The sequence below is a fragment of the Drosophila subobscura genome, chromosome E, assembly GCF_008121235.1.
Source record: "Drosophila subobscura isolate 14011-0131.10 chromosome E, UCBerk_Dsub_1.0, whole genome shotgun sequence".
Lineage (NCBI taxonomy): Eukaryota > Metazoa > Arthropoda > Insecta > Diptera > Drosophilidae > Drosophila > Drosophila subobscura.
In genome coordinates this window covers 15,268,531-15,294,181 of record NC_048531.1, presented here as the reverse complement: position 1 = coordinate 15,294,181, position 25,651 = coordinate 15,268,531, and the positions used below count along the sequence as shown (strand labels likewise).

Genomic DNA, 25,651 nt, shown 5'->3' with positions numbered 1-25,651 from the left:
AGACTTGATGTTTGTTCAGTTTGGGTCGTTAGAAATTGACAGAGCTAAAGGATATAGACAGATGGCTGTGCATAAAAGGGTGCAGCCTGTTTGATAAAGTGATTTAATTGGGATAAGAATTTCCAAAGATTTTGCAATCAATTTTGGATGATATTAGAAATTCAACTACACAAAATCAAAGATATAAAAGAGAGCCAACTTTAAAGAGCTCAAAGGAACCACATTCCTTATCCCATATACTTTTAATGTAACTGAAACTCAAGCCATCTCTCTGCCTCGCTGTTTGGTTCGCACTCATTTCGTGTGGAAAGTTGGGCCAACAAACTCATGCATATCATTAGCTTAGCATTGGAATTAGGTGTAGCTTCCTCCTCAAACACCACACTTATACGGGGCTTTTCCTGCTCCTTTCGTACAACTACTTCCTGCAGATACTTTGCCTAAGCCCTTGGGCTGCCTTCGGCAGTAATTAAGCGTTTGCGGTGTGGAAACAGACTCAAAAGGAAACCAGGAAAACCGCAGCAGACAGCTGAAGAACTCCCTCCCAGCTCTCCTAGACGGACAGGTGTCCGCATTTCATTTGCATAGATTAAACAGATTAAAGAGGCAGCTGGGGATTCCCCCGGCCAGTTGCCACCAAAAGTTGTACGCCTCTCAATCCAGCACATTTTTGGGTTAATTAAAAAGTTTTGCCAAAAATAAATTTACATAAATTTCATTTGCGCTGAAATCCGTGCAAATGAATTTCCTTTTAATTGAGCAACACCTGAGGGTCCTTTCGCCTTGCTTTCTTTCCTAATTTGTTTCAGCCGGCAGCAACAATTGGCCAAAAAGCTTAGCGCTTGACAAATAAACACAAAAAAACGGAACGAAACGGAGCTTTAAGTCAGCGAGGGAAACCTTTTTGGCGGTTATCGTTACCCCCCAGTGGGGTTTCCCTTTGCTATCTGCCAAATATTGATCGGATTGGTGAAAAGGCGGCCAGCCGCACAGGGGTAGAGGCGGGGTGAAAGGTGAGTGGGTGTGCCGCTGTCTATCCAAATTGGAGTTGTTTTTTTTTTGCTCCTGGCCTGGGGCCCATGTGGGTCAAGTAAATCAATTGACAGCTGAACCGAACTTGAGCGAGGACAACGCCAATCTTTGTATGAGTATGCAGATGAGTGTGTCAGTCTGTGTGTGCTTGTGTGTGTGTGTGTGCCGCCACCTGGTTTTGCTTCTATAAATAAATCATGGCTTATGATAATGTGCCACACCAAACAGAAACCGACACACAAATGATGATTAGATACAGGACGAACCACAGAAAGAGAAAAAGCAACGACAACCACAAAACACTTCAAATCGCAGACAGTATTTGACTTTGTTCAAGGATCCTTCAGGCCCATATGGTTTATTCCATTTAGCTTTTTGTGCACACTCTTTGTGCGCCTTTGATACCCCTTAAGCGTGGCATTAGGAATAATAATTTCTAATCCAAATTCAGGGGATGCTATCTTGGCACCTTGGTTTACATTATTTTCCATTTAAAACTAAAATAATGCAAAATTCAATAAAGATATGAAGTCCCAGTGCTGGGCATTCCCTCAGTCGACTAAAATATTCTCGCTGTTCCGACGCCGGCACTCTCACAGTCTCTCCTCTCCCGCTGCTCGTTCAATCATCATAAAACTTGACATATTGTAACGTCACCGAGGAGAAAAAAGTATATTTTGAAAGCGTTACGTTACGTTTGCTGGCATGTCCCATGACGTCGTTTGGGAACGTTGGTTGGAGTGTGTGTTTGATGTTTGCATTGAGCGAGAGATTGTTTGCGGTCTCCGACAGCTTTTGGGCTGGCTGCGGCGGGACTAAAGATTAATTGCATTTTGCAGTTGCTGCAAAAATCACGAGCTGCCTTTGCTGTTGCTGTTGCATTTGCCAAATGTGTTTGGCCATTTATGTAATTACCAATCGAAATGATGTGGTGCAATAGTTTAGTCAAAGAGAAATTATATCTACTGCAAGGAAATAGGTCAGAGTTCATGCACTGTGCGAAAAAGGATGGCAACTGGAATGAAGTTTCCTTCCATTTAGAGGCTTTAACTGAAGCTAAATGTTGCTATGTTCATTTTAGAGGAATTTTGTTGTTTTCAAGAGAGTTTCCCCCAGTGATTCTCTTACCCCAAGTGCAATCTTCTCGTGTGAATAATAAGCACACTCAAAGCAAAAGCATTCATCAGCAGAAATGTATGCCAAAGATGTGCATTTCTAGCATTGATAGATTCACATTCGAATATAAGTAGCACACATGAGCAATGGGTAAAACCTTCCATTCATTTCCACGGATCGACACATTAATAAAATGTCAAACTAATGCTCGTCATGAGGTTCTAGATATTTGCCGCGGGGCTGCCTGCCTGCTGCTGCTGCTGCTGCTGCTGTCAGCAATGGCTGGCAATGTGCTCATAAAAGAGGGTCATACAGAACGGACAACGGAACAGCAAAACACAAAAGAGGAAGCGAGCACAACAGCAGCAAAAATAAAGCCAAAGAAATACACAGAAAGCAAGGATAACTTTGGCAGCAACTTTAGGTACGTTTGATACCCCTGGATGTGCCTTCTACACATCACTTATATGGATTATGGACACAACTGCTCCTGTTCGGGAATACTCACAAATACCAGAGTTTATTCTCTGCTGTCCAGGGCAGAACTAACATACCCTTCTCTTTGCATTTAGGGTACATCTGGTACATGGCCCAAAAAAAAAAAAAGAGAATAGCTGTAAATGTTGCAATCCCCAAAGCGCCTTCTATTGCCACCCACAAATGGTCGCCATCTCCATCTCCCTCTCTCTTGCTCTCGCTCGCCCTCACCTTTCTTCTGCTCCATTGAGGCTGGGCAATGGGAGACGAAACGAAATGAACTCAACAAACACCCACAGTGGACTAAAGGGCGGAGGAGGAGGATAGGGAGGGACACTAAAGATAAACAAGGCAAAGTCGTAAAGAAAAAATACAAACAAATCAAATGGCCAGAAAGGAGGCCAGAGGAGAGAGCGACAGAGCAAGAGCACGAACAAGAGAGAGAGTGAGAGAGAGAGAGAGCAAAGTGCACGTAAAAGCTCTCAATGACGTTGCAAAGCTTTTCCATGTCGTCACAGGCGAAAGCACCGCAACGAAACCCGAAAGGAAACACACAGAAAGCCGACACGATTCGAATCGCATCAAACACTCGACGGCTCTGGCACGGATCGGACGGTTAAGTTGCGCCACGACACATCGCGAGTGCCACGAGAATTTTGGTTATTTTCGAAAACTTCCAAGTTTGGGAACCCCCAAAAAAGAATATAAAAGTTAACTTTAAATATTCGCACACAAAAATCTAAAATATTTCAAACTACAAGTGAAAAATATCTAAAAGAATTTTGTACTGCGTTGCGTTTCGGCTTCACTTCAATTTTCTATAAATAGCCAACAAAATATAAATGAAAAGAAAGTGAACAAGTGCAAAAATAATTTATCTAACTACACATAAAAAAATATAAATAAATTTACACAGATATCTAGTATCTATAGGAAAAGTGTGCCGCCGTTTTTTCCTACAATTTATCGATCAAATACATAAGTTCCCCCGACGTCAGGCCTATCGCAAACAGCATAAAAAACTCTGCTAATTGTGGGGGGGTTTTTTTGGGTTGACTGCTCGGATGGATATGCCCATGGTATTGACCAACAAAGCGAGAACGTTGCCATTTGTGGCTCATTAGAGGACACCGACGTGTCGGCAGACGGCAGCAGGCAGCAGGCGGTATTTCCCCTGGCTGAGGTGCCAACTGGTGAAGGAAAGGTATGTTTTGATTAATTTAATCGCCTAATTGCAGTGTCGTGACCCATATAGATACTACGAAACATGATATATACATAGACACTCCATATCCTAGTTGTGTGGGCCTTTAAGGAGTAATTCCTGCAGGTGTACAGGCGTTGTCGTGTGGCCTGGCACTTTGCACGCTTCCTGCCGCTCTTCGATTTGTTTAGTGTTACCCCACCTTTGGCTACCCAATTCCCACTTCCATTTCCTTTCATTACACTGTGAATGGGGATGGATAATCATTCGAAATCGTTTCTTTCTCGCTACTCATCGTAAAAGGAGCAGAAATCACTCATTCACCCAGGATCTCTCGCTCATTGCCCCATTGCCGGAGCATTAAATATTCAGTGCTGCTAAGTCGGCAGGGCAGCTGCCTAACGTTTATGGGACGCTGTATCCCCCGATGGTTAGGGCAGGGTTCTGGGTACCCGCGCGAAATGGCCTCGTTTTGGCAATGGATTATTTGAGAGCGAATCCTTTAGGGTGCCATAAAGCATTCGCTGGGGCTCTCTGCGGGAAGTGGGTAAATAACAATCAATTCGAGGAATGTAACAAAAGATAAATGGATCTCACAAATGCAGACGGGATGAATGCAAGAGAAAACACATAAAATTAAGGAACAATTTAATCAGAAGTCAGAGAGTTTGGCACTGTTGTAAAAGGGGCACATTTGTCGGTACAATTACTGTCCAAAAGCGGGAGAAAATGTTGCAAATCCAAGCCTCATATTAATGTTCATTTGAGAACAAATAATGGAGTTAGTGATTACATTTAAATGCTATTTCACAGAGCCTTTTAGCATACAAATTCTCCTGCAATTGTCAGATACAAATTTCACACTAATTGGGACAACGGCGGCTGACACTTTGCCGGATGAACCATTATGGCAAGACCAAATAAGATAATATCAAATGGCACTTTGCACTGCCAATCAACAAAAATAAGCAAAAAAGTGCGGACAAAGGCAGCCAGCCAGAGTCAGTGCTGGCTGGCAATCAGGAACGATACAAATCGCCACAGCAATTCCCCAGCGATCTGTTGCCTAATCAGGAGAGGACATGCCACCAGATAGACAACGGGAGTCCCCTTTAATACCACACCATTCCACACCATTCCACCCATAACACCAGCAACTGCCAAAGCAATGGAAATGAAAATGGGAATGAAAATGGGGAAAATGTTTTTGCTGCAGTGCGGCACTTGGCTTTCAATCCACTGATTTTTCCAGCACTCCCACCCACTCGGCCCCGCACTCTATCTGTCCCTGCAATTGTTTTCCTGCTTGCCAATTAAACTAAAATGTCTCGACGCGCCTGGGCCGCCCGTCGACACGCGACTTTTGGACCACGCCCCCGCCACGCACACCCAAACATGCACTCGCTCTGAGAGCAGCAGACAGGGCAAAGGGTAGAGGGAATGGATGCACCTATGGCAACTGAAATTTGCGGTAAATTCCATTAGAGCTTTGAAAGACGGCTGGACTCTTAGAGGGAGTCCGCTCCGGTCATAACCAAATTCGTGGCTGGCTTTCAGCTGGCGAATTGGATTGGCCAGATTGGCCAGATTGGCCTTTGTGCTGCAGCCAACGGAAATTCTAAATTCAATTAAAATCTGCAACGAAACCAGAAGGTGAAGCACCAGGAGCCACCAGGAGAGGTAAGAGCCACTTCCTGGCTGTTGGTTGTCAAGAGAAGAGCAGTGGGAGGATGGGGATAGGATGAACAGAAACTGGATGGGAGTAGACAACACAGTAGCAGGGGTCGGAGCCCACAGCGATGGGGGCGCTGACATGTCAAAAGGTTGAGCACGGTCCTGCACCCCACCACTTAAGCCCGAAAAAAATATTTGTTGTAGTTGACACACTGTCGAGCCCCTGCCCCAGTCCCACCAACCTGGGGGCGCGTAGAACATGACAAGCCTCGTGTTCTGTGCCTTTGAACCAACAATGTTTGGCCAAGAGAGGATGTAGACGGGGCCAGAACGTGACAGAGCCCACTGCCAGTGACAATTGGGACTGTAGATTGGAGACTGGAGACTGGAGAGTGGAGTGGCTGTCAGTGGAGCGGTGTGTATGGGCAGTGCAGTGCATGGCAGGGAAGTGGAGCACATATCCGGCGCCCCAGGCACACACCAGACACCGAAACTAACGATAATATTTATGCACACACTTAAAGAGCATCCAGCAGACCAAACCGAACGGAAACCCAAAACCAAAACGCAAAACGCAAACCAAACTAAACTAAACAAACAAACAAACTACTCAAATGCAAATAAATTCACTGTTGGCACAACTTTGCTGTCATTTTCCCATTTTCCCACTGCACTGGTGTGCCTTTTGTACCTTTCGGACGCAGCTCTGTTTGATGGACACTACAGAATCAGAATCTTTGCTGCAGCATGTTCCCATCCTTGGGGCATAATTGGTCAGCAATTTGCATTCAAATAACAAAAAACACAATCACAAACAGGTCTGGGAAAGCAGAAATGTGCTTTCAGCTCTGAGTTGGAGAATAATGCAAAGACCTGGAAGAGATATTGGCTTTTAGGCCGTAAATTCTATTCCTTTTTCCCCTCTTTTAATTATATTCAAGTCACTTTCCCTCGCTTAACAGTTCACTTAACGGGCAGATCTAACAAAAGAAAAATAAAATTCCAACAGCAGAAAATCCAATTCCCGAATTCCCGAATAAAATATCGAACAAAGCCCCAAACGAGCTTGTGAAATCAAATGCAGGCCAATTAGGGAGTGAGTCCATCGAGGGGTGCGGTGGAAGGACAAAGGAAAATCGTAAATTTCCTCAATTTATTTTGAGGCCAAATTGGTGCTGCCAAAGAGACAATATACTCGAATGCCATATGACATTCCTTCGATAGTTAATTATGATGTGGCACAGTGTGGCACAGAGGCAGTCACACATCAAAGCGAAATGCGGGGGCCAACGGGGTGGCAGCAGGAGCTTTATTTATCCTGACACTAACTAAATGAAGTGAATTTTTGTGTAAACATCTGCGCCCGAAGGCTCTTGTCGACTTGGCGTTGATTTGAATCTAAATTGAGAATAAGAGGCCCCCAAAGCGGGGCACTTGGAGTAAACAGCCGCCAAAAGGTGGAGCACACGCCAATACACAGCGAGAGAGAGAGGGGGGAAGAGGGCACACACATACACCCACCATCCCACATATGTTTGTGTGTCATAATCATCGTAAGAGACGTGAAGTTTAAACTAAACAGACAAGCATTTTCCCGCCATTTCTCCATCCAAAAGGAAACTGGTGGGGGCAGATAGAGGGTGAAAGGCAGCGACTGAGAAAGACAGAGAAAAACATTAAGCCCTATAATCTGCCCTTGAGCTCGATTTTGTGCAACGGTTTGGAAAATCTTTCACAAAAATAAATTCCACAACAGATTTGCCACGTTCGAGGCGCCCCATTCCATAAACCCCCCTTGGGCTCTTTCTATTTCCCCTGGCAAGCATTTTATCATCGATTTATTGAGCATTAAACAAACAAACAAAGTCCAGGAGGTACGAATATTTACAGCAAGCAAAGAGTGGACTTTTTCTTCATACTAATTCCACGATAAATTATGTCAAACACATGGAAAATCCAACTCACACTTTGTCAAGTGATTTTCCACCAAAGAGATCAACTAAAATGCTATAAAAAATCTATATATATAGATTGTTGATCTGCCCTAACAAGCGAATTTCATCATGAGTCGCACAAATATTTTAAAAACATTTTTCTCTATACACAAATTCTTGAGACGCTGACTGTCTGTTTGTCTGAGAAAAATGCAAAATAATTTATTTAATCATTTGAAATTTGTTTTCATTCGAGAGAACAGAGAGGAGAAAAACAAAACAGCACGAAACCTCAGTTCACGTTGTCCCATTATATGTTATGGCCGCCTCAAAGACAACGTGGCGTATGCGTAATAAAAACCTGTCATTTTCATTTAGAGCTCATTTAGGCTGACACGCTGTACAGCTTGTTGTGGGGGGGCGGGAAAAACAGGATGATTATGATGGGAACTACAAGCAGAACTTGGGCACCAGCGAGCAAGTGTTCCCAACGGAAAAGCGACAGAGGGCAGACGGCGGCGGGGAGTCTCTGTAGCCCTGACCTTAAAGCAACCTGTGGCACACTTTAATTTAACAGCAACAGGTGTGCGCCTGTGTGTGTGTGTGTTTGTGCGGCGGCGGCTGACATTTGGCCATGAAAATAAACAAATTGCCACACGGATGATGTTCAAAGGGAAAACCTTACACAAACGCCTTCCTCCACATCCAATGACAACGACATCTACTGTCACATGAGCAGCGCTCATGGATATGGGGGCAGAACCATGTCCATGAGCATGGGCACATGGTCAAGGACATGTTCAAAGGCAGCCAGCCACGGGCACAGCAAACAAACTGAAAACACATCGAAGGCGGTGCCGGGGGCGCCAGGTCAGATTTAATGATCATAAAGCTGAAACGCTTCCTGGAAGCAAATGCTTTAGCTGACGGGTAAGCAGGGAAAAGCTTTAACTGGCAGGAAGAAGATTGAAAACCTTTGGAAGAACATCGTACTTATGTCTTTTGCCTGTCTGTATCTCTGGATAACCTTTCCGACATCATTTTAGACAGCTGAATGATCGCTCATGGAATGAACGTAGAACCTGCCACCCTGCCTCGTTTGCAATCATTGATGGCCTTAAACGGACAGAGGATGATTCACTTCCGGGCAAACTTTAAGAATCACACAAATTTCCATAGTTTCTTGCCTGATCTTTTGCTATCGAATATTCTTGCGAAAACTTCTGTATTGAATGTCTCTGGCAATGGAAACAAAAACAAAGTCTACATATTTGCGTATTTTTTTGGTCAAACAAAAATCTTCTATAAACATTGAATGAAAACCGAGCTGAAGGGGTGGACTCTACTTTCTGTCCATTTAAATCAATTCTGATTTTCCCCTGTTTCCCCACTCAACGACCTCTTCACCGGTGTCCACCCCCCAGTGTTTCCTCTTTTTTGTGCCATTGAATACTCTGCCCCACCATCCGCTCCCCCTCTCATGCGGATTCCATTCAGAGACCATCAGGCCACACCGGCTGTACCTCGTCCATGCGGTATCTGTTGACACTTTATCGGGATTGTTGTTGTGCCTGTGCCTGTGCCAGTGCCCCGTGTGGTGGGAGGTTTATCGGGAACCCCTGGCAATCCAACGCACTTTGGGCCACATTTCTGCGATAGCTTAAGTTGCCTGGAAGCGGGCACAGCTGTCATCATCTGCGGACATGGACATGTACGAGCACATCGAATGGATGGCCTGATTAACTGGCTGGCACTCCGACGCAAAACAAAAGCTGTGACAAAAATATTCAAGCAAAAAAACAATTGAGCGTCGAATTTCTGTTAATAACTAGCAACAGACAACCAATGATAACAGGCTGGAAATTGGGTGCGGAAAATGTGGGAAAAACTTCACCACATATGAGGCCATAAAATGGCATGACCTCTGGCTGTCTCATTGGATACTAATATAGTACTTGTGCCATAAAAATACCTGTGAACATTAATTGCAGTGTCCAAAGACAACATGCCACTGGGATTCCTAGATTTCTACTCCACTGTTGGCCTGCTGTGTGTGCGTGTACGTCCTGTGGCCAATTAGAAGAGAGCCTCAGGCAAGCCCATACTCACACACAAACACCAGGATCTAAAGATACCGGGATTGCTGCTGCTGCTGTTGTGTTGGCACAAGCCCTGCGGCATCAATTGAATGCAAACAAGGCGAGGTAGGACAGCACTCAGACCCCGTCCACAAAGAGGTAGAGGCCAGGCCAACGACAACTTCATCATCATGTGGCATGAAGTTTCATGCACGACTGGATGGGTCAGCAGTACCCTTTTTTTCCGGCTTTTTTTTGGCATTTTCCTCCTCTAGTCTTCGCTGTGGGGCCTTGGTAATGCATCGCTTAACAAAACGGTGGCAAATCAAGCGTAAAGTCGCATGGAAGTTTGCCTTTTCCTTTCCCCAAGGATTTTTGGTTGCCTTTAAGCAGGTTAAAGTCAAAGTAGGGGAAAGATTTCTGCTTAATCAGTCGTTTTCGGGGACTTGACTTCACGTGTGACTGACAGCAGAAGGTTCCCCAACTTCCTTCCAGCATCCTCTTCCCCTTTCTGGGAAAAACTCTAACGACCAAGTCTTTTCTGCCAGTGCAGGACTCAAGCTGTCGTCGCATATGTGGGGGGTGCCGCGTGAAACATTTTCCAGTTTATGTATTCATTCTTCCCTCCTGCGTCCTTTTGCATTATTTACTTTCAAGGGGGACTTGGCCCAATTCCATTGTTTCGGCCAGCAGAAGATGCTTTTCGCTTTGCTCTCGTAACACTTTCGCAGGGGAAATCTTCCCCGACCCCAGCAAGGGTGTCAACGGCTGTGGCGCGTTATTAATTATTTATACTGCAATCATTCACAAAAGTTAATTGCGCTCCACGGAGGTTGAGAAACGTGCTGCAAGGGCTGCCCAAGCAAGACTGCAAGTTCTTCACGTCATCGGCAGGCGCCAGACCAAGGCAAATCGTTCTAAGCTGCACCCAAGTGCCCACAGAGAGACGGGGGGAGAGGCCTGATTAGATTATGCCACAGATGCCACAGGGGCAGGCAGGATGTGGCGTGGGCAGTAGCAAATGATGCATGTCTAAGTAGCGCGCAGGATGACTAAATGGATTACAAATATGCTTTGATTGGCCCAATGCCCTGCCGTCCTGCCAGGGGCAGATCCGATTCCACGCCACTCTAAAGCGTATTTTTTAGTCCGACCCTTGGGCCAAATTCAATTGAATTTTGCCTTCTAAGCCATGGCTTAGGGACCGCCAAGAAGTTGAATTCAATTCGCCTGCGGATCCTCCTTTGCCTCAGGCTGCTGCTTCTCGCATGCAAATGGAAATTAGTGTCAATTAGGGACTGCAGTCTCTGCTGCGGAATGAAATGTAGTGGAAGCAGCTTCTAGGAGCTCTCCAAACACCAGCAGATACCAGCAGAAAGTTGCCACATTTTCTAGCATTCCAAATCAAAGTTTATTTACGCTACGCATGGGGAAATCAAAGCGAAGATGATGCAAGGTCTAGATAAAAGTATTTTTAGTTTATGGGAAAGAACTACGTGAGATTAACCAAGGCAGACACTTCAGAGAGAGAGAGAGAGATCAAGTGCACAGGTGGAAGAGGTAGCAAGACGTCAGAAAACTTAAGATTTTAAAACTTATTCATTTAAATTCGCACAAAATTAATAACTAAATCGAAGCTAGACAGTCGTACATCTAAGCATCTATCACTGCCAGATTATCCGTTGCCCCTAAGCCCAAGCCTTCCACAATAAATCGAACTCCCAAACGGTTGAACCCCTTTGATGGATTTTAGATTTGTTTGTGGCAATTTGTTGGGCGAGTGCTTGGATGGATTTTGCTTGGATGGCTGGCTGACTGGCTGACCCAGTTTCCATGGGACGAAAATAACACGAATCTGGCTCTGGCTCTGACTATGCTCTGCTCTGGGCAGCGGCACAACAGAGAGAAATCTCTGCTCATGTTTTAATAGCGGCCAGTCGCTGCGAAATGAAAAATCACATAGCAAATTATGTTGCATGTTGTTACAAATACTCGCACATAAATACAAATATTTCTGTAGTCAGTGCCACTTTTTCTTTTGCCTTTTTTCAGTTTTCTGCTTTCAGCGATTTTCGTTTTTGGTTTTTCGGGCTATTTCTGTAAACATTTCAGTCGGGAGCGAGCGCGAAACTATTTGAGAAATGTTTACATTTGATTTGAAATTTGATTTAAATGTTTTGTTCATTCGTTGTGCGCTTTTCACCGTTTATTTGCAGAGCACCACAAAAACAAGTAGAACAATAATCATCACAAAAACCACCATCCAAATCTCAGATTATGAGACATGCTACATCAGAAAACATCAAGCCAGAACAAGCAGAACCACAGCACGAAACACCACGAAATGCTTAAGGCACACAAATAGAAAATTCTAGATTTGGCAAATTAGGATTTCAAAACACAACCGAAAGTCGAAAGTCGAAAGGCAAAAGCGACACGAGGCGAGGCGAGCACAATACAGAAATTCCCCCTGAGAAAAGCCACAGCAAACAATAGCCAAGATGGTCGACGACATTTCCCCCATGCACCATCGCATGCAGAAGAAGACACGCAGCGCCTCCATTTGCGCCACGGGGGCCAGCATCGAGACGGTCATCCATGGCCTGCCCACAGCCTCGGGCAGTGCCACGCCAGAGGGCGGCACACCCGGCTACCGTCGACGCCGGCCGGCCACACGCTCCCAAAGTGCTCGCATCACATCGGGTGCCCGATCGGTGAGTACACAAATAGTAGATATCATATAATATACATAGTAGATACATACATAGATATATCCATAGCGTACGTAAATTTAGCATTTGCTTCTGCCTGTCACTTGCCTTTTCTTGTGTTGTTTGCAGAATGTTTGCCACGAACATACGCATATACGTGGGACTCGTATTGATTTTATATATATTTAAATACACATGTTTAAGTAGCTGCACGTTTCTCGCTTCACTATAGAGCACTGTCATCTGTTTCTCGAATAAACAGAGCAGCAACAGTGGCAAGAGCCACTGCTTTAAGCTGCAATGGAAACATTTCACAGACCATTTCTCATCAGTCACTGAGGAAACTGAAACCTAATAGAAAGCAGTTATCAAATGGAATGTGTTAAGCATTTAAGATACTCGTACAAGTAATTTAATGAAATCTAATGGAGAAACAGGCAACTTTTGTTGCTCTTTTGCAATGATAAAACGTATTAGGTGCAAGGTAAATGGGTTTGTAGATTGCCCCCGTAAGATGTTACCCATTGAGGCTTGTAGTTAAAGATTGTAGCTGTGATTTTGTCACCTTTTTTAGGGTAATTGTTGATGTAAATCAATCTCTAGGATTGACTGATAGCCTTTTGCACTTGATGGACCAGCAGACGAGTGTGGCGCTCGCTTATTAACTGATCCTCGAACTGCGTGCTGAGGGGAATGGAGCGCAGTTTGCCAGCCTCAGCGACGGGGTCCGCCACTGGCTCAGGTGTCTCTGGCGTTTCGTTGGAGCTGACAGGCTGACAGGCCCGGGCCGCCATCCTGGACAGGCGTTGGTCACAACGTAGGCGCTTTGCTTGCTCCATGGCCTCCTTTTTGGCAGCTGATTTGTGGCTGATGGTGGTGTACACACGCGTCTCCGGGCACTTGGGCGGCATGCGGAGACACTGGCAGTAGCTGAGATTGTACATGAAATACTCCTCAAAGTCCTCGTTGGTCTGCAGCAGCTGCTGGTAGTGCTCCAGACTGTCCAGATCCATGGGATCCAGCTGCCGTGCGGCGCAGTCCAGCTTCAGATGCATGCTGAAGAAGTAGTTGAACAGCTCGTCCACCAGATCGATGAAGAAACGGATGGGCTTGTGAAAGGCATCGCCCCGGATGAAGGGCGTCTCCTCCTCGAGATTCAGCTTGCTGCACTCGCGCCGGAAGGTGAGGACATACGACCGCATGGACTCAATGCCCCACCACTGGCTCTTGTTGGAGCGAATGATCACCTGGTAGTGGATGAAGTACTTCTGCACGATCTCCTCCGACGGCTCCACGGCATACAGCTGCGCGCACTTGCAGCTCACATCCACATCCATGGCGATTCTGTAGCGCTGAATGAGTTCCCACAGCGTCGAGGCAGCTATTCGCTGCAGTTCCATCTCCTTCTTAAAGCTCTCAAAGATGTAGCGAAACTTCTTCTCCAGCGACAACAAAATACTCAGCACTCTTCCCTCCACGCTCTCATCGGCGGCGACCAACTTGCTCAGTGCCACATTGACGCCGCTCTCGGTGGTCGTGAGTCGCGACTGGGTGCACGTACTCACCGGAATGGTTATCGTATGAGGAGCCTTTGCTTTGTGCTCCATTTATGTTTGTCATATGCTGCGGGGTTTCAGTCTATCCGACAGTATTGAAGTTACATTCAATCCAAAGGCTGCTTGCTGCTCCCTTCCCCATACACAACTTCATCCTACATCGAGTCTCTCGGCAAGCCAGCGAGAGTGTGAATTGAATTATATCGTGGCCAAATTCAATTTCTGTTGCTGCCAGACAAGACAAAAAGCACCGCCACGTGGCATACGTTGCGTATGAGTGTTGCTTCTGTCCTTCCTCTTTAATATAGTAAGCAAACGAGGCAACAAAAAGCAACGCTTGTGCAATGTGTGCCACCATCGCATCAAAGTCCGTGCTAAAAATGTCGCTTCCATCGCTTCTGATGCGCCCCAAGCTGGTAATTTATATAGAAAAAAAGTTTACAAGTCAGCGATGATGCTGCTGCCACACATGTTCCACGCTTTCAGCTTCTGCTCCAGCTACCGCCTCTACCGCTGGCTCCTGTCTCCTGCAACTGTTCCTGCCACAACTTGCGCAGCATAAAGGCGTTCCTCTGTTTGCTGTGGGCGTGGCTGTAATGAGTTCGCAGCTACAGAAAAAACAGCAAAGACTGCGCACCAAAATTACTTTTGTTTATGAAGAACCAAACACACACACACAGGACACACACGAAGAAAACTGAAAGCCATTCCTCTGACGAATTCAGGAGAAACTTTTGTCGATGTTGGTGCTGATAAGTTGGGGCATAGCAGAGTACTCGCTTTTCATCCACAGACGGACAAAGTGTAATGAGATGATAAAGCGGCAAACGACAACTAAAACTCAAACAGGGAAGAGCACAGAGACTCCAAAGCTATTTTCGTTGTTCATTCAGGGGATTTTGCTATGAACTTTTGAAAGAACAATCCACAAATAACTCGACAAAAGAACTCAGTTAGTCGTCTGGCGGATGACATTTTGCTTTGAACTTAAGTTTTCGTGTAGAAAAATTGCAGCTAAAGATCATTTGAGTGTGGCAACATATTTAAGCAATTATTGAGTAAAATCTCTAAACAGAAACGAGCCACAGCAATTTACAATTAAGTTCAGACAGTGTTGCAGTGTGTCGCTGCTTTTGTTGTTATTATTAACCAGCGCGCCACCATCTTCAAATGGCGGCAATTAAGAGAATAAATTATCAGTGGACTAATTGGGGATTAGATGGGGCACAAATTGAAGGCAAGACGAGACTCGTAGCAGGGCGAAAATCCTATGGTCAAATGAATGAATGCAGGAAGCAATTAATTTCCAAGAACAAGAAGGCGAGACGCCATCCGAGCGTGGACAAGCTGCATCCGGATGGATCAGACCAACCACAAGATACACATACAAAGATAGACATGTATTTGATAGTGCTCCTCGTCCTCGTACTGCTACGTGCTTGTACTCGTATGTTTGCCTGGCATGGGCGGGTGGGCAGTAATATTTGATTAAGCCAGAAAAGTAGACCATGGCGGGAAAAGAAGAGCAATTACTGGTCACGAGAGCCACCACCATGAAATGTTAGTAAAATAAATGTACGCTGTATGTATTTAAGTGTATTTGTGGCAGTCCTGCAGTCCGCGCCTTGACCATAAAAAGCGCAAAGAGCGGCCACTAAATAAACAAGAAACGTTTACACTGACAGCTCGGCTAATGGCCCAGCCACCAGCCACCAGCCACAGTTCACTCTCCACTCTCCACTCTCCACCCTCTTTGTGTGGATTTGTCGGCTTTTGCCAGCTCCGGCTGACTAAACTCTCGACGTGCCCCAAATCCATGGCCACTTGACAGGCAGCGCCACGTAACAAACGCTTCCGGCATTTCCACATTTCAACGTGCAAAAGGGAATGGTGTGTGTGTGTGGGTGGTGGGGGCCAAGGAAACCGGAAGCCGGTAACAAAGTTGGACATTTTGCATGCGGTTATAAATATATCCCCCCTCCTGCTGGACCACAAAGAAACAACGCACCAAGAAGCTGGTCGGGGGCTGTCGGACAGGTGCTGAAATTAGTTTTCGCTCACACCCCGAGAACAACTGACACAATTTTGTGCGGGACGGAGGCACGTTTCCGACCGCTGCCGTGGCAGTCAACGTGACAAGCACTTGGACTTGGACGGTTCCTTGAAGGATTTGGCCAGGCACACGCTGCGGCAGGAAAAACTTTTGAGGCATGCGAAACAAGTGCGAGGCTGATTGCAGCTCGAGTGCTGCCGGACCGCCCTCATTCAGAGCGTTTAACCTTGACATTTGTGTGGAAATCCCTTGAAGGGCTTTGATCACAGACGACCACAGTCATAGGCGCCGCCAATAGCCGCTTCGAGGCTGTGCCAAGTGGCAGGTCAGCCGATAAATTATGGCTAAAGTGCGAGGGGACCTGCCCGGGGGTAGATGTTGTCCCACAGAGGACAAGCAAATGCAATTTGATTTGTGTGTTGGACAGTCGAGAGAAATGCAATATAATTTCTCCCTCAGTCAGTCAGTGGCAAGGTCACTGGCACATCCTGCTGCAGTCCATAAATCAAACGGATTTTGCCTTAGGGATCTAAGTGATTTGCCTTCGACATTTGGATAGATAGATGGCCAGAGATAGAGATAGAGAGATGGATGAATGGCATGGCATGAATGTTCACGGTTAAGTTGTTTGACAGAGTTCCCTTTACTTTTTGCAGGTTCGCCAGCGCACCAAGGCACAGCAGCAGCAGCAGCAACAGCAGCACACGCTCCAGGAGGCGCGATCCTATTGCAACAGCGAGCCGCGTCTCAGCGAGACGGAGACGCCACCGCAGCGACGCAAGCTCTCGCAACGTCGGCCCCAGCCACACGGTGAGTGGGAAATATATAAATTATTTGGTGTTGTAGTTGGTGTAGTTGTAGTCAGTCCCTTTAATGGCTAAACCGAGCCATCAAAAAGCTGTGCAACAAATTAGCCAAGTGCCGGACTCCGACGGTTTATGCGGCATAAACGAAGCTCTCAGCCAAATTGCTCGCCGCACGACACCATTGAAAAATTGACCATAAATGGTTTAGTGGCTGAGCAGCTGAAACAGCGGGTGGCCAAAGGACTTTAAGTTCGTTACACAGCTGCGAATATTGGCCAATTTTGGACTACATTCACGTTTACACGGTCTCACGGTTCAGGGACTTCAGGCCTGCCGCTCGCTACTTATGTGTACTCGTAGTGCTTGCCAATAACGTGAATTCAATTAGCGTGGCGGCCGCCTCTGGTCGGTCATTGAACCCCCATTGTTGACCCAGTTTGGGCCGAGCGGCAAACTGTGCAACGTTTCCGTTTCCTGCTGCCACATTAGGGCCCCACTCAGGCTCTCTGCCACGCGAAAGCTGCTCCAAACTGAACAGCACAGCTGCATGCAATTAATTAACTGCAAATAGTTAATGCAATTTAATGTGGAAACAAGTTTTTTTTGCTTCATTTAATTTCCCCGTTTTTGTGATTGCAGGGCACAGAAAATCGAACGCCTTCCTGGACGTGCCCACCATGAACATGCATCACCTGCGCGTCAACGACGACGACGAGGATGTGGACAGACTGCGCACATTCAGCGCATCCAAAGGAGGTGAGTGGAAGACCAAGACAGAGACTGTAAGATGTCAGGGGGGGGCTCCTCGTCAAAGGTCTCGGTGGACCGTTTTATTAATTTCGAAATTGAAAGTCCACAAAAGCCTTGGGGCACACACCAGATGACTGGGATTACACATGATCCCAACAATGCAAACGGGACAGCTGCGTCTGGGTCTCAGGCTCCAGCTCAAGCTTGGGGAACAGGATATGCCTGTATGCCAGAAGGCATAAAATTATAGTTTTGCTCCCAGACACGCAGCGTCGCAATCCCTATTGAAATCTTAAAAGGTTGTTACACAATGATGTTAAGGAGATATCAGTGGCACTAAATGCCACTCCAAATAGAATATGAATACCCCAAGGCACACCCACACACACACACACACACCCCATACATATGCAAACTCACTCACACACACACGGCAGAGACATGTGTAGTTTTCCCCCATTGTGTGTGTGTCTGTGTCCCTGTTTGTGCTTTTCCTTTTCTCGTGCCTTTTGTATTCTATATTTGTGTCACGTTATTATTACACATACGCACCGTGGGCACAGCAGCGCCTAACGAAGTTTGCTCTTAAAGAAGGGAAATATTTATGCTAGGGCAAGTTTAAGGACAGCTCTTGGCTAAAGCTCCTCCCAGTGCACTTCCAAAAATCACCTGCTAATTATTCCAATTATGTCTGCACCACAAAAGGTCAGATAAGTTTCGAAAATGCAATTAATTACTGAGTAAATATAGTCATAGATGCACTCACTCTGCCCGCAATGAACAATGTAATCGGATTAGAACTGATAACAAACAAGTGCATTCCATCCAAGTTGTCGGAATTGCTGCAAAAATCCAATTGCAGAAGTTTTCAACTTCAGTTTGAGCCGAGCTAAGAGCTGAGCATCAGAATTGGTCGCTATGGTGCCCACCATGAAGCAGGCAGATAGTTTCCTCCCCACTCCAACGAGTTTTTGCATGCACAAATGCATGGAGCAGACCTTAAGTATGTGTTTAAGCCCACCCAGACAGGCTCGCAACACGAACTGCCAGAAGCGAGCACGAAGCACAGCGCACCAGAGCTCTGAATGGGGAGCTATCCAAGCACTTGAACAGACATGACAGCAAACAGACGACATGTCCACGTCTTAGCTGCAGAAGGTGTCATAACTAAGTCATGAGGCAAAAGAGAATCCCTGGGAACTGTATGAAATATGATAACAAAAGTCGAGCGGCAGACAGCGTCCCATTTTGCATGCATGTCAAGGGAACAACCATTGACAGTGATCGTGAGTGTGCCTGCCGCCTTCCCATCGAAAGGGTATCAGAATTTCTCTCTGCTGTGTCGGCTATTTCCCTTATCCCCCAGGCAACTGTCAGGGATGAGCAGGAGCAGGAGCTGGGAACGGGAACGGGAACGGGAAACGCAATGCATATTAAAATTCAATGAAGTGTCTGGGTTTGCTCAACTAAATTGCTTTCAAATACAAGCCACATGCCCTGTAAGAGAAAGCTGTCTTGCGGTTGTGCCATATCCGAGTCATGTGCGCTCATTTAATTAAAGTTAATACGCTCGAGATGTTGGACTAAACCAAAAGGAGAGAGCCGAAAATTGTAGCTCTAGCCATCACCCATCAATTACGAGCAGTACGAGAATGTTTAAGGTATGGATGAGTGAAGAGGGCCCCGACATTGATTCTGTTTGGGCTTGGACAGGCGATCCAGGAGAGGTGTGTGAGATAAATTGAAACGCCCAAGCGAGTGTCAGTCACCGATGGCAGCCAATGAAGCACCATGAATGAAATTTTCATTTAAAAACTGCCACCCAGCCCATCAGACAATGGTCCCGAGTGTCCTCCTGTGTGTGGCCATGGGGAGGGTATTATAAATCGAATCATAATTGAATAATGCAGCATCGCATCGCATGGATTATAAGCCAAATGCGTCTGTTGCCCATTCTCGAATGCTTTTGGCCGAATGCTCAGCACTCGTTGCTGTATTTATAGAAGTGAGACTTTTCGCTTTTGTTTAGACAATTTGTAACCTTGAAGGCGGTTAATCATAGAAATACGAATGTGTATGCCAGCAGCATATGCAACATCTCGTGCCACACTCGCCCCACTCTAAATCAATCGACAAATAAAATGTTCACTTTATTTGCTTAAACGGTTATTCTTTATTCAAACAAAGAGAATTCCCCAAGCACAAGGAGGAGGTGGGTAAAACTAACATCAAAGAAAAAGCAGAGTAAAACATTCCCATGATGGATGGATGGCTGGCTGGCTGGCTGGCTGGTTGAATGTGAGGAGAAATGCTGAACATTATTGCACACATTAGTCAGCTGGAATTATGGAAATAGCTGGAATGGAAAATTAAATTACAGTCTAGAGTCTGCAGGCTAAAAATAAACATTGAACATTGCACAAATATTTGAACGAAAATAAAACTAAATCGCAATTTTTATCGCTGCCCGTTTGCACCTTTTTCAAATGAATTGTTTCCCACGCGCCGCACCCCGGCTCGTAATTTTCCCAACCCAGCAACAACAAATCTGTACAATATTTGGCCACCCAAAACGAACAGTTTTATGGCTTTCCAATGATGATGACGACCGCAGCGAAAGAGAAAATGAATTAACAATTTCGTACGAAATGTGTAAATGTTTAGAATCATTTTGGCAATTAATTCAATTTTGCACAATTAACGACCGCAGATGAGCAACGAGTGAGCTGCCAGAGACTAGTGAAAGATCTCTGATGAAGATCTATACATTGTTCATACATATACATATGTACATATATATGTACGTATGTATATTGGTTCGTTTCACGGCTGAATGCAATAAGGCAGGCCATAAATCTATTTATGACATTTCAAATGTACAACACACACACAGCATACATAAATACATGCAATCATTCGTACACTTACATAAACTGGGCACAGATCCGATCCGAACAGAACAGAACCTGGTGCCAGACCACGGCATATCCGTACACTATATATTGCTACAAACATATACATACATACATGTGTACATATGTATGTACATACATTGTGCATTCCCTTAACCCATTGCCGCTTGCCTGGGGCTTGGGATTATAATTGACAATGACCGCAGGTTTTTGACTTTTGGCATTCGTTGGATAATATCTAGCCATAGGCATTGTCTGTGCGGGTATGAACAGCAAATGGCTTAATTTTCAGATTATCGGGAATTTATTCGGGTTTACGGGGGGTGCATCAACCTAGTATACCCTCTACTTGACAATTTTTGGTGTCATAACCAAAAGTACGTTGATCAATATATCCCTGACCCTGTACTTATTTACATACATACATAAATATGTACATACCTTTTGCTACACACTGAATTGTACTTTTTAATTGCTTCATTTTTGCGCAACATTTCTGATAAATATTCATTTTATATTCTTGTGTAAACATTCGAAAAAGTCCAATATTTATGTTCAACAATTTTGCAGCAGGCTTTAAGTTTAAATTTTCAATTGGAAATTTAATACCTAACTGCAGGGGGGGGCAGACACGAAAGGTGGGGGTGTTGGGTGGGTGTTTTGTGGTAGATGGAGAGCGGGTTAACATGGTATTGCAACAGCCACAGATGCGAGACACAAAAGACAGATTAACTACTATTGTGGCTGGTGCTGCCCTTGTGGCAGGAAACTGTAATTTCTGCCTGTGCTACGTGGCATTGGCTTTGCACGCGCTGCACATACGCCGAGCCCTGCTCTGCTCTGTTGTACGCGACTCCGGCAGGTGGACGAACAATGCCGGAATACAATATGCATTTGGAATACGAAATGGGTGACGTTTTTACCCGTTTATTTTGGCACATTTTCCACTCGTTTTTCATGCTCTATCTCGTTCTCTCTTTGTCCTCTCGCCCGCATCCAGGCATCATTAATCGCGGCGACTCGTTCCGACGTCGACGCTCGCGCAGCAACAGTCTGGCTCCATCCAGCCCCATGCACGCCCGCAACGGAGTCGGCGGTCTGGGCGGCCATGTGGGCGGTGGCAGCAGCCAGGGCCTGGGCTCCGGCTACAATGGCGGCGGCAGCAGCAGCAACGGATTTGGACACGGACAAAGCGCCCAGGAGAACCACCAGCCGGTGGAGTTCTATCGCGTGGAGATGCTGGGATCAGCGGGCGTCGGCAAACAGGCGCTCGTCTCACAGTTCCGCACCTCGGACTGCATCAATGCGTACGATGGGCCAGGTCAGTACTTGGTCGGCGATTACTCAATCTCAATTGATGTCCAAGCTAAGTGTACGTTATCCCTTTGCAGAGTGCGATGAGGCGGAGCAGAACATCTCCATCATCTTGAATGGCACCGAGTCGGAGCTCAAGTTCCTCACTGGCAACCCGGACAGCAAGGTGAATAGTCATTTGTCAAATGGACAGAACACAAACCCCTCCTCCACTCCCAGACACAGACACAGACACACACTCACACGCAGAGAGTCAACAGCTTAAGCCATTTGTGTTTGTAATTGTCGTTGAATATTTCACCATTAACTCGGACTCGGACCGCAAAACCGACTGGGGATGTGCCTGTGGCTCAGGCTGTCACTGCCGACGGCAAGACAAATGAGTCCGTTCGGACAGCACAGCTGAGATTTGCGCCAGGGTCCGAGAGTAATTTGCCAACTGGACGAGCACTGCACAAAGTGAATTTATTACAAATGCAAAACGAGCTCCGGAATTGCCTAAGCAAACTTGCAACTATTAGGTACCCTCTGCTGCAACACACATCTACACATACACATCATACCTCTGTCTACCCAGTAGAGACAGAAAACTATAGAGTCCAGTAGCCGCTTCCGAACTGCGACTAATTACGGACAACTGCCGGGAATGCTTCCTGGATGGTTATTTCATTTCAAACATTTAAGGAATTCATTTAAAGTCCTGCCGGACAGCAGCAGCAACGCTCTGAGCAAGAAAAGGCGAAGAAAAGCGACCAAAGAGAACGCGGAATAGCAACAGCAAAGAACACCAGAAATAACAAAAATAAATACAATGAGAGTGCGCGCGGGGCTGTGCAATCGAAATGCCAAATTGCTGGACAAATGCCAAATGCTGGCCCTCTGTCTGCGCTGCTGGCAATATAAACGAACGCGTTGATGATAATTATAATCGCTGATGACGATTACCATGATGAAGGCGATGATGATTGCAATGGCGAGTCGTTGACAAAACAAAAGGAAACGGACACAATTTATCCATTTCTGGAATGCGAGAGACCAGAGCCGGCAGCCGCATTAAAGGCGCCCGCCCGTGCATGACTGCCAAAAAGTTGGCTAAAGAAAAAAAGGAAGGCAAATAACAAATTGCTTAAGCTTTGACCTTCGACCCCACGCTGCAGCGAAACATACTTCAAACGTGTGCGCCCCGCGGCAGCACCCAGCGGCGAGGTGCAAAATGAACAAATGTCGGATGTGCCTGGCGTGGCTTTATGAGCCACAAACGGAAGCCAGGACGAAAAGGCACCAGCCGAAAAGCGCCAAAAAGAAAGGAAACTTGCCAACGTCATCAGGCCACAAAATGTGTGTGGAGTCCCCAACCAAAAGACATGCGAAATAGAGTCCTAAAGTAATCCATATTTTAGTGTTGATTGGAGACGGGAGAATGTCTTCCAAAGGATCGATTGAGAGGTACCCAGAACTGGATGAATGAAGATATAAGACTTACTTTTGATACTGCTCATTAGACTGCGGGTGCAAACAGCTCCTGCCCTAAGTCTGGCTGACCTGTTAATGGCGGGTGGCCGGTACCGGTCCCGGTCCCGGGCCTTTTCAAATGAACATCATTAAAAGTCTGGCCAAGTCGGGGGGGGCGGCATACTTTTTTGCCCTCACCTTGTTACTCGGCGATGCCAAGTGGCCATAATTTTAATTTTTACGAGCATAAAATGCAAAAAAAGGCGCTAACAAAAGCGTACAAGGAGTAAAAGGAGCAGCTGGAGAAGCTCTCTCTCTCTCTCTCTCCTCCTTTCTCTCTGACATGCACTTGACGGGCGGTGGGGGGGGCGCAGTTAGGAACTTTTAATTTCACTCCGGCTAACTGCAATAAAACACGGCATTAAATATTTTCAGCAGACACGAACGGAACGACCCAGGGGCTCTTAGAATGTTGTAAACTTGTTGAGTTTTGTGTTTTAATTTGGATTCTCTTTCGTCTTTCGTTCTTTCGTTTTGGCAGGACGACCTGGAGGAGGCGGATGCATTTCTGGTGGTCTACTCTTGCATTGACAAGGAGTCCTTCACGCGGGCCAAGCAGATACTATCGCGACTGCAGGACATGGACTTGCACCGCCATCGCCCCATCATTCTGGTGGCCAACAAAATTGATTTGGCCCGCTCACGCGCCGTCTCTGCACAGGGTAAGTAGCAATTAGCAGGCAAGTGGCACAGCCCACAGCCCACAGCCCACGGACTGCTATAGCCTCCGGGCAACTGCATTCATTTGCATCGTCAATTAAGTGGCGTGACCGGGCATCATGGTTATGCATGGAGTGCCTCTTTCATGTCCTTCATGTCCTCATCCGCATCCTTGATTTGTGCTCCTCAGATGGCAAATGTCTGGCCTGTGCGTTCGGAGCCAAGTTTATCGAGGTCTCGGTGGGCATCAATCACAATTGCGACGAGCTGCTGGCTGGAACCCTCACACAGATACGCCTCAAGAAGGACCAGAATATGTTGCAGGTATGCATGGAAGGACAAATCACTCTTTAGACCCACTCCAAAGCCCCCTAAAACCCACCCTACCCCCATTGATGGATAGAACTAGCTCTAGATCCAGTATCGGTTGCAGTAAAAGTTAGCTGGTTGGTTGTTCATCTGCTCCATCTAGTACTACTACTACTCTTCTGTTCTATTCTCAACTATCCCCCCAACTATCGCCCTCCCTGAGGGTTTCTTCCATGTGTAATACTTTTGTTTCTATGTATCTCTGTATGTAATTTATGTCCATTGATCGCTTTCGCAGCTGAATCCAAAAAAAGCAAAAGATAAATATAAAATTAAAGATAACAAGAACGTAGAGACTGTAGAAACTGATCAATTTCTGACTGATCTTAAGGCCGACGATGGGGTAAGTAAAACAGAAGCTCCACCTCCGCCCCGTTTCAAGTTCTTCCAACTCCAACTCCAACTCTACCCCCACACGCATGATATAGTATCTAGGTTGAAATTTCCTCGTATATATGTATATGTATGAATATCCTGTCCTGCCCATTCCTGATCTCTTGCCAAAAGCCACAAACAGCACAAAAGTTTTGTAAATTTGCCAACAAGGAAATGTGTCAAGTCGAGCTCCTAGACAACTGCCAAACTGTTGTGCTCCCTTGTGTGTTTGTTGTGTTGTTTGTTTGTGTGTTATTTATTATCTAGTGTGTTCCCCTTAACTCCTGAGCCACACACAGCACATGAAAAATGCAAAATTCAATTGGCGCCCGCAAAAGGAATAACTCTTCAACGGCTGCCAACCAAAAACCCAAAAAACAATTCAATCGAGTGGCAAGCAAATGTAAAATAATGTTCAGCAAGAATTCCCCTTGCTTGCCACTACCCCTTTACCATCTACCTTGCATAAAGTTGAAATTGTAGAACTAACATTTAATTGACTTACAGGGCCATCGGGAGGGCAGCTCGCCGGCACATTGGTACAAGAGCCGCAGCGTGATGCTGGCCAGCATGAAGGCCCGACAGATGCTCACCTGGATACTGGGCAAGGAGGACTCCAAGTTCAAGCACTGCGAGAATCTGCAAGTGCTATAAGCTATAAACAAAACTTGATGTAAGCCTACATAAGTGTGTACTGTGAATATGTGTGTATAGCCCCAAAACGCAGCAAAGCAGAAGGCTTTGTCATCCAATATGTGAACAGGTTTCGATAGTTCGAAGCAGGCAAATCGAAGCAACCCTCTCTGTCCCGCCCCCGTCCCTGTGCAGATATAAGCCACAAGTCGCATTAACAATTTACAATTTCCGATGTGTGTTGTAAGCCTAAGCCTGATAATCAAAAATTAAATCAAATTTAATGCTAACCAAAATCAAATGATCGGGTATGGAGATAGAAGTTTAAGCAGAGCAACTTAATGGAACCAAGCGAAGCAGCAACAAAGAACAACAAATATATACTACTTACAATACTTAACTGTACTTAACTAGCAACTTTAATAAACTTTTCTAAGCTATGAGCATGTTAGAGGGAATATTTTTCATAAGCTGACTAGCAGAAT

At 45.8% G+C, this 25,651-nt stretch overlaps 2 protein-coding genes across 4 annotated transcripts; one reads left to right on the top strand and one right to left on the bottom strand.

Moving 5' to 3' along the window:
• The first annotated feature begins 3,205 nt into the window (after positions 1-3,205).
• Positions 3,206-25,201, top strand: LOC117892179 (GTP-binding protein RAD). Of its 3 annotated transcripts, XM_034798263.1 has the most exons (10): positions 3,206-3,829; positions 11,732-12,229; positions 16,492-16,645; positions 17,281-17,397; positions 21,304-21,624; positions 21,695-21,783; positions 23,611-23,791; positions 23,980-24,113; positions 24,397-24,501; positions 25,041-25,201. In XM_034798263.1, exons 2-10 carry the CDS (start codon positions 12,017-12,019, stop codon positions 25,185-25,187), a joined length of 1,461 nt encoding a protein of 486 aa, XP_034654154.1. In that variant the 5' UTR covers positions 3,206-3,829; positions 11,732-12,016; the 3' UTR covers positions 25,188-25,201. The 3 variants fall into 3 exon arrangements, with proteins under 3 accessions (XP_034654154.1, XP_034654156.1, XP_034654155.1); XM_034798265.1 differs by lacking the exon at positions 11,732-12,229; XM_034798264.1 differs by lacking the exon at positions 24,397-24,501 and having other exon boundaries at positions 3,207-3,829.
• LOC117892181 lies at positions 12,616-13,864 on the bottom strand. The gene has a single exon (XM_034798267.1). The coding sequence runs from the start codon at positions 13,831-13,833 to the stop codon at positions 12,826-12,828; it is 1,008 nt and encodes a 335-aa protein (XP_034654158.1). The 5' UTR covers positions 13,834-13,864; the 3' UTR covers positions 12,616-12,825.
• Positions 25,202-25,651: the final 450 nt, after the last annotated feature.

What these genes read in the sequence shown, in the direction of transcription:
- LOC117892179 (XM_034798263.1), top strand. Translation starts at nt 12,017, where the DNA reads ATGGTCGACGACATTTCCCCCATGCACCATCGCATGCAGAAGAAGACA. An exon ending in ACGCGCCGTCTCTGCACAGG is followed by an intron (nt 23,792 to 23,979) that starts GTAAGTAGCAAT and finishes TGTGCTCCTCAG; the next exon opens with ATGGCAAATGTCTGGCCTGT. An exon ending in AGGACCAGAATATGTTGCAG is followed by an intron (nt 24,114 to 24,396) that starts GTATGCATGGAA and finishes TCGCTTTCGCAG; the next exon opens with CTGAATCCAAAAAAAGCAAA.
- LOC117892181 (XM_034798267.1), bottom strand. Translation starts at nt 13,833, where the DNA reads ATGGAGCACAAAGCAAAGGCTCCTCATACGATAACCATTCCGGTGAGT.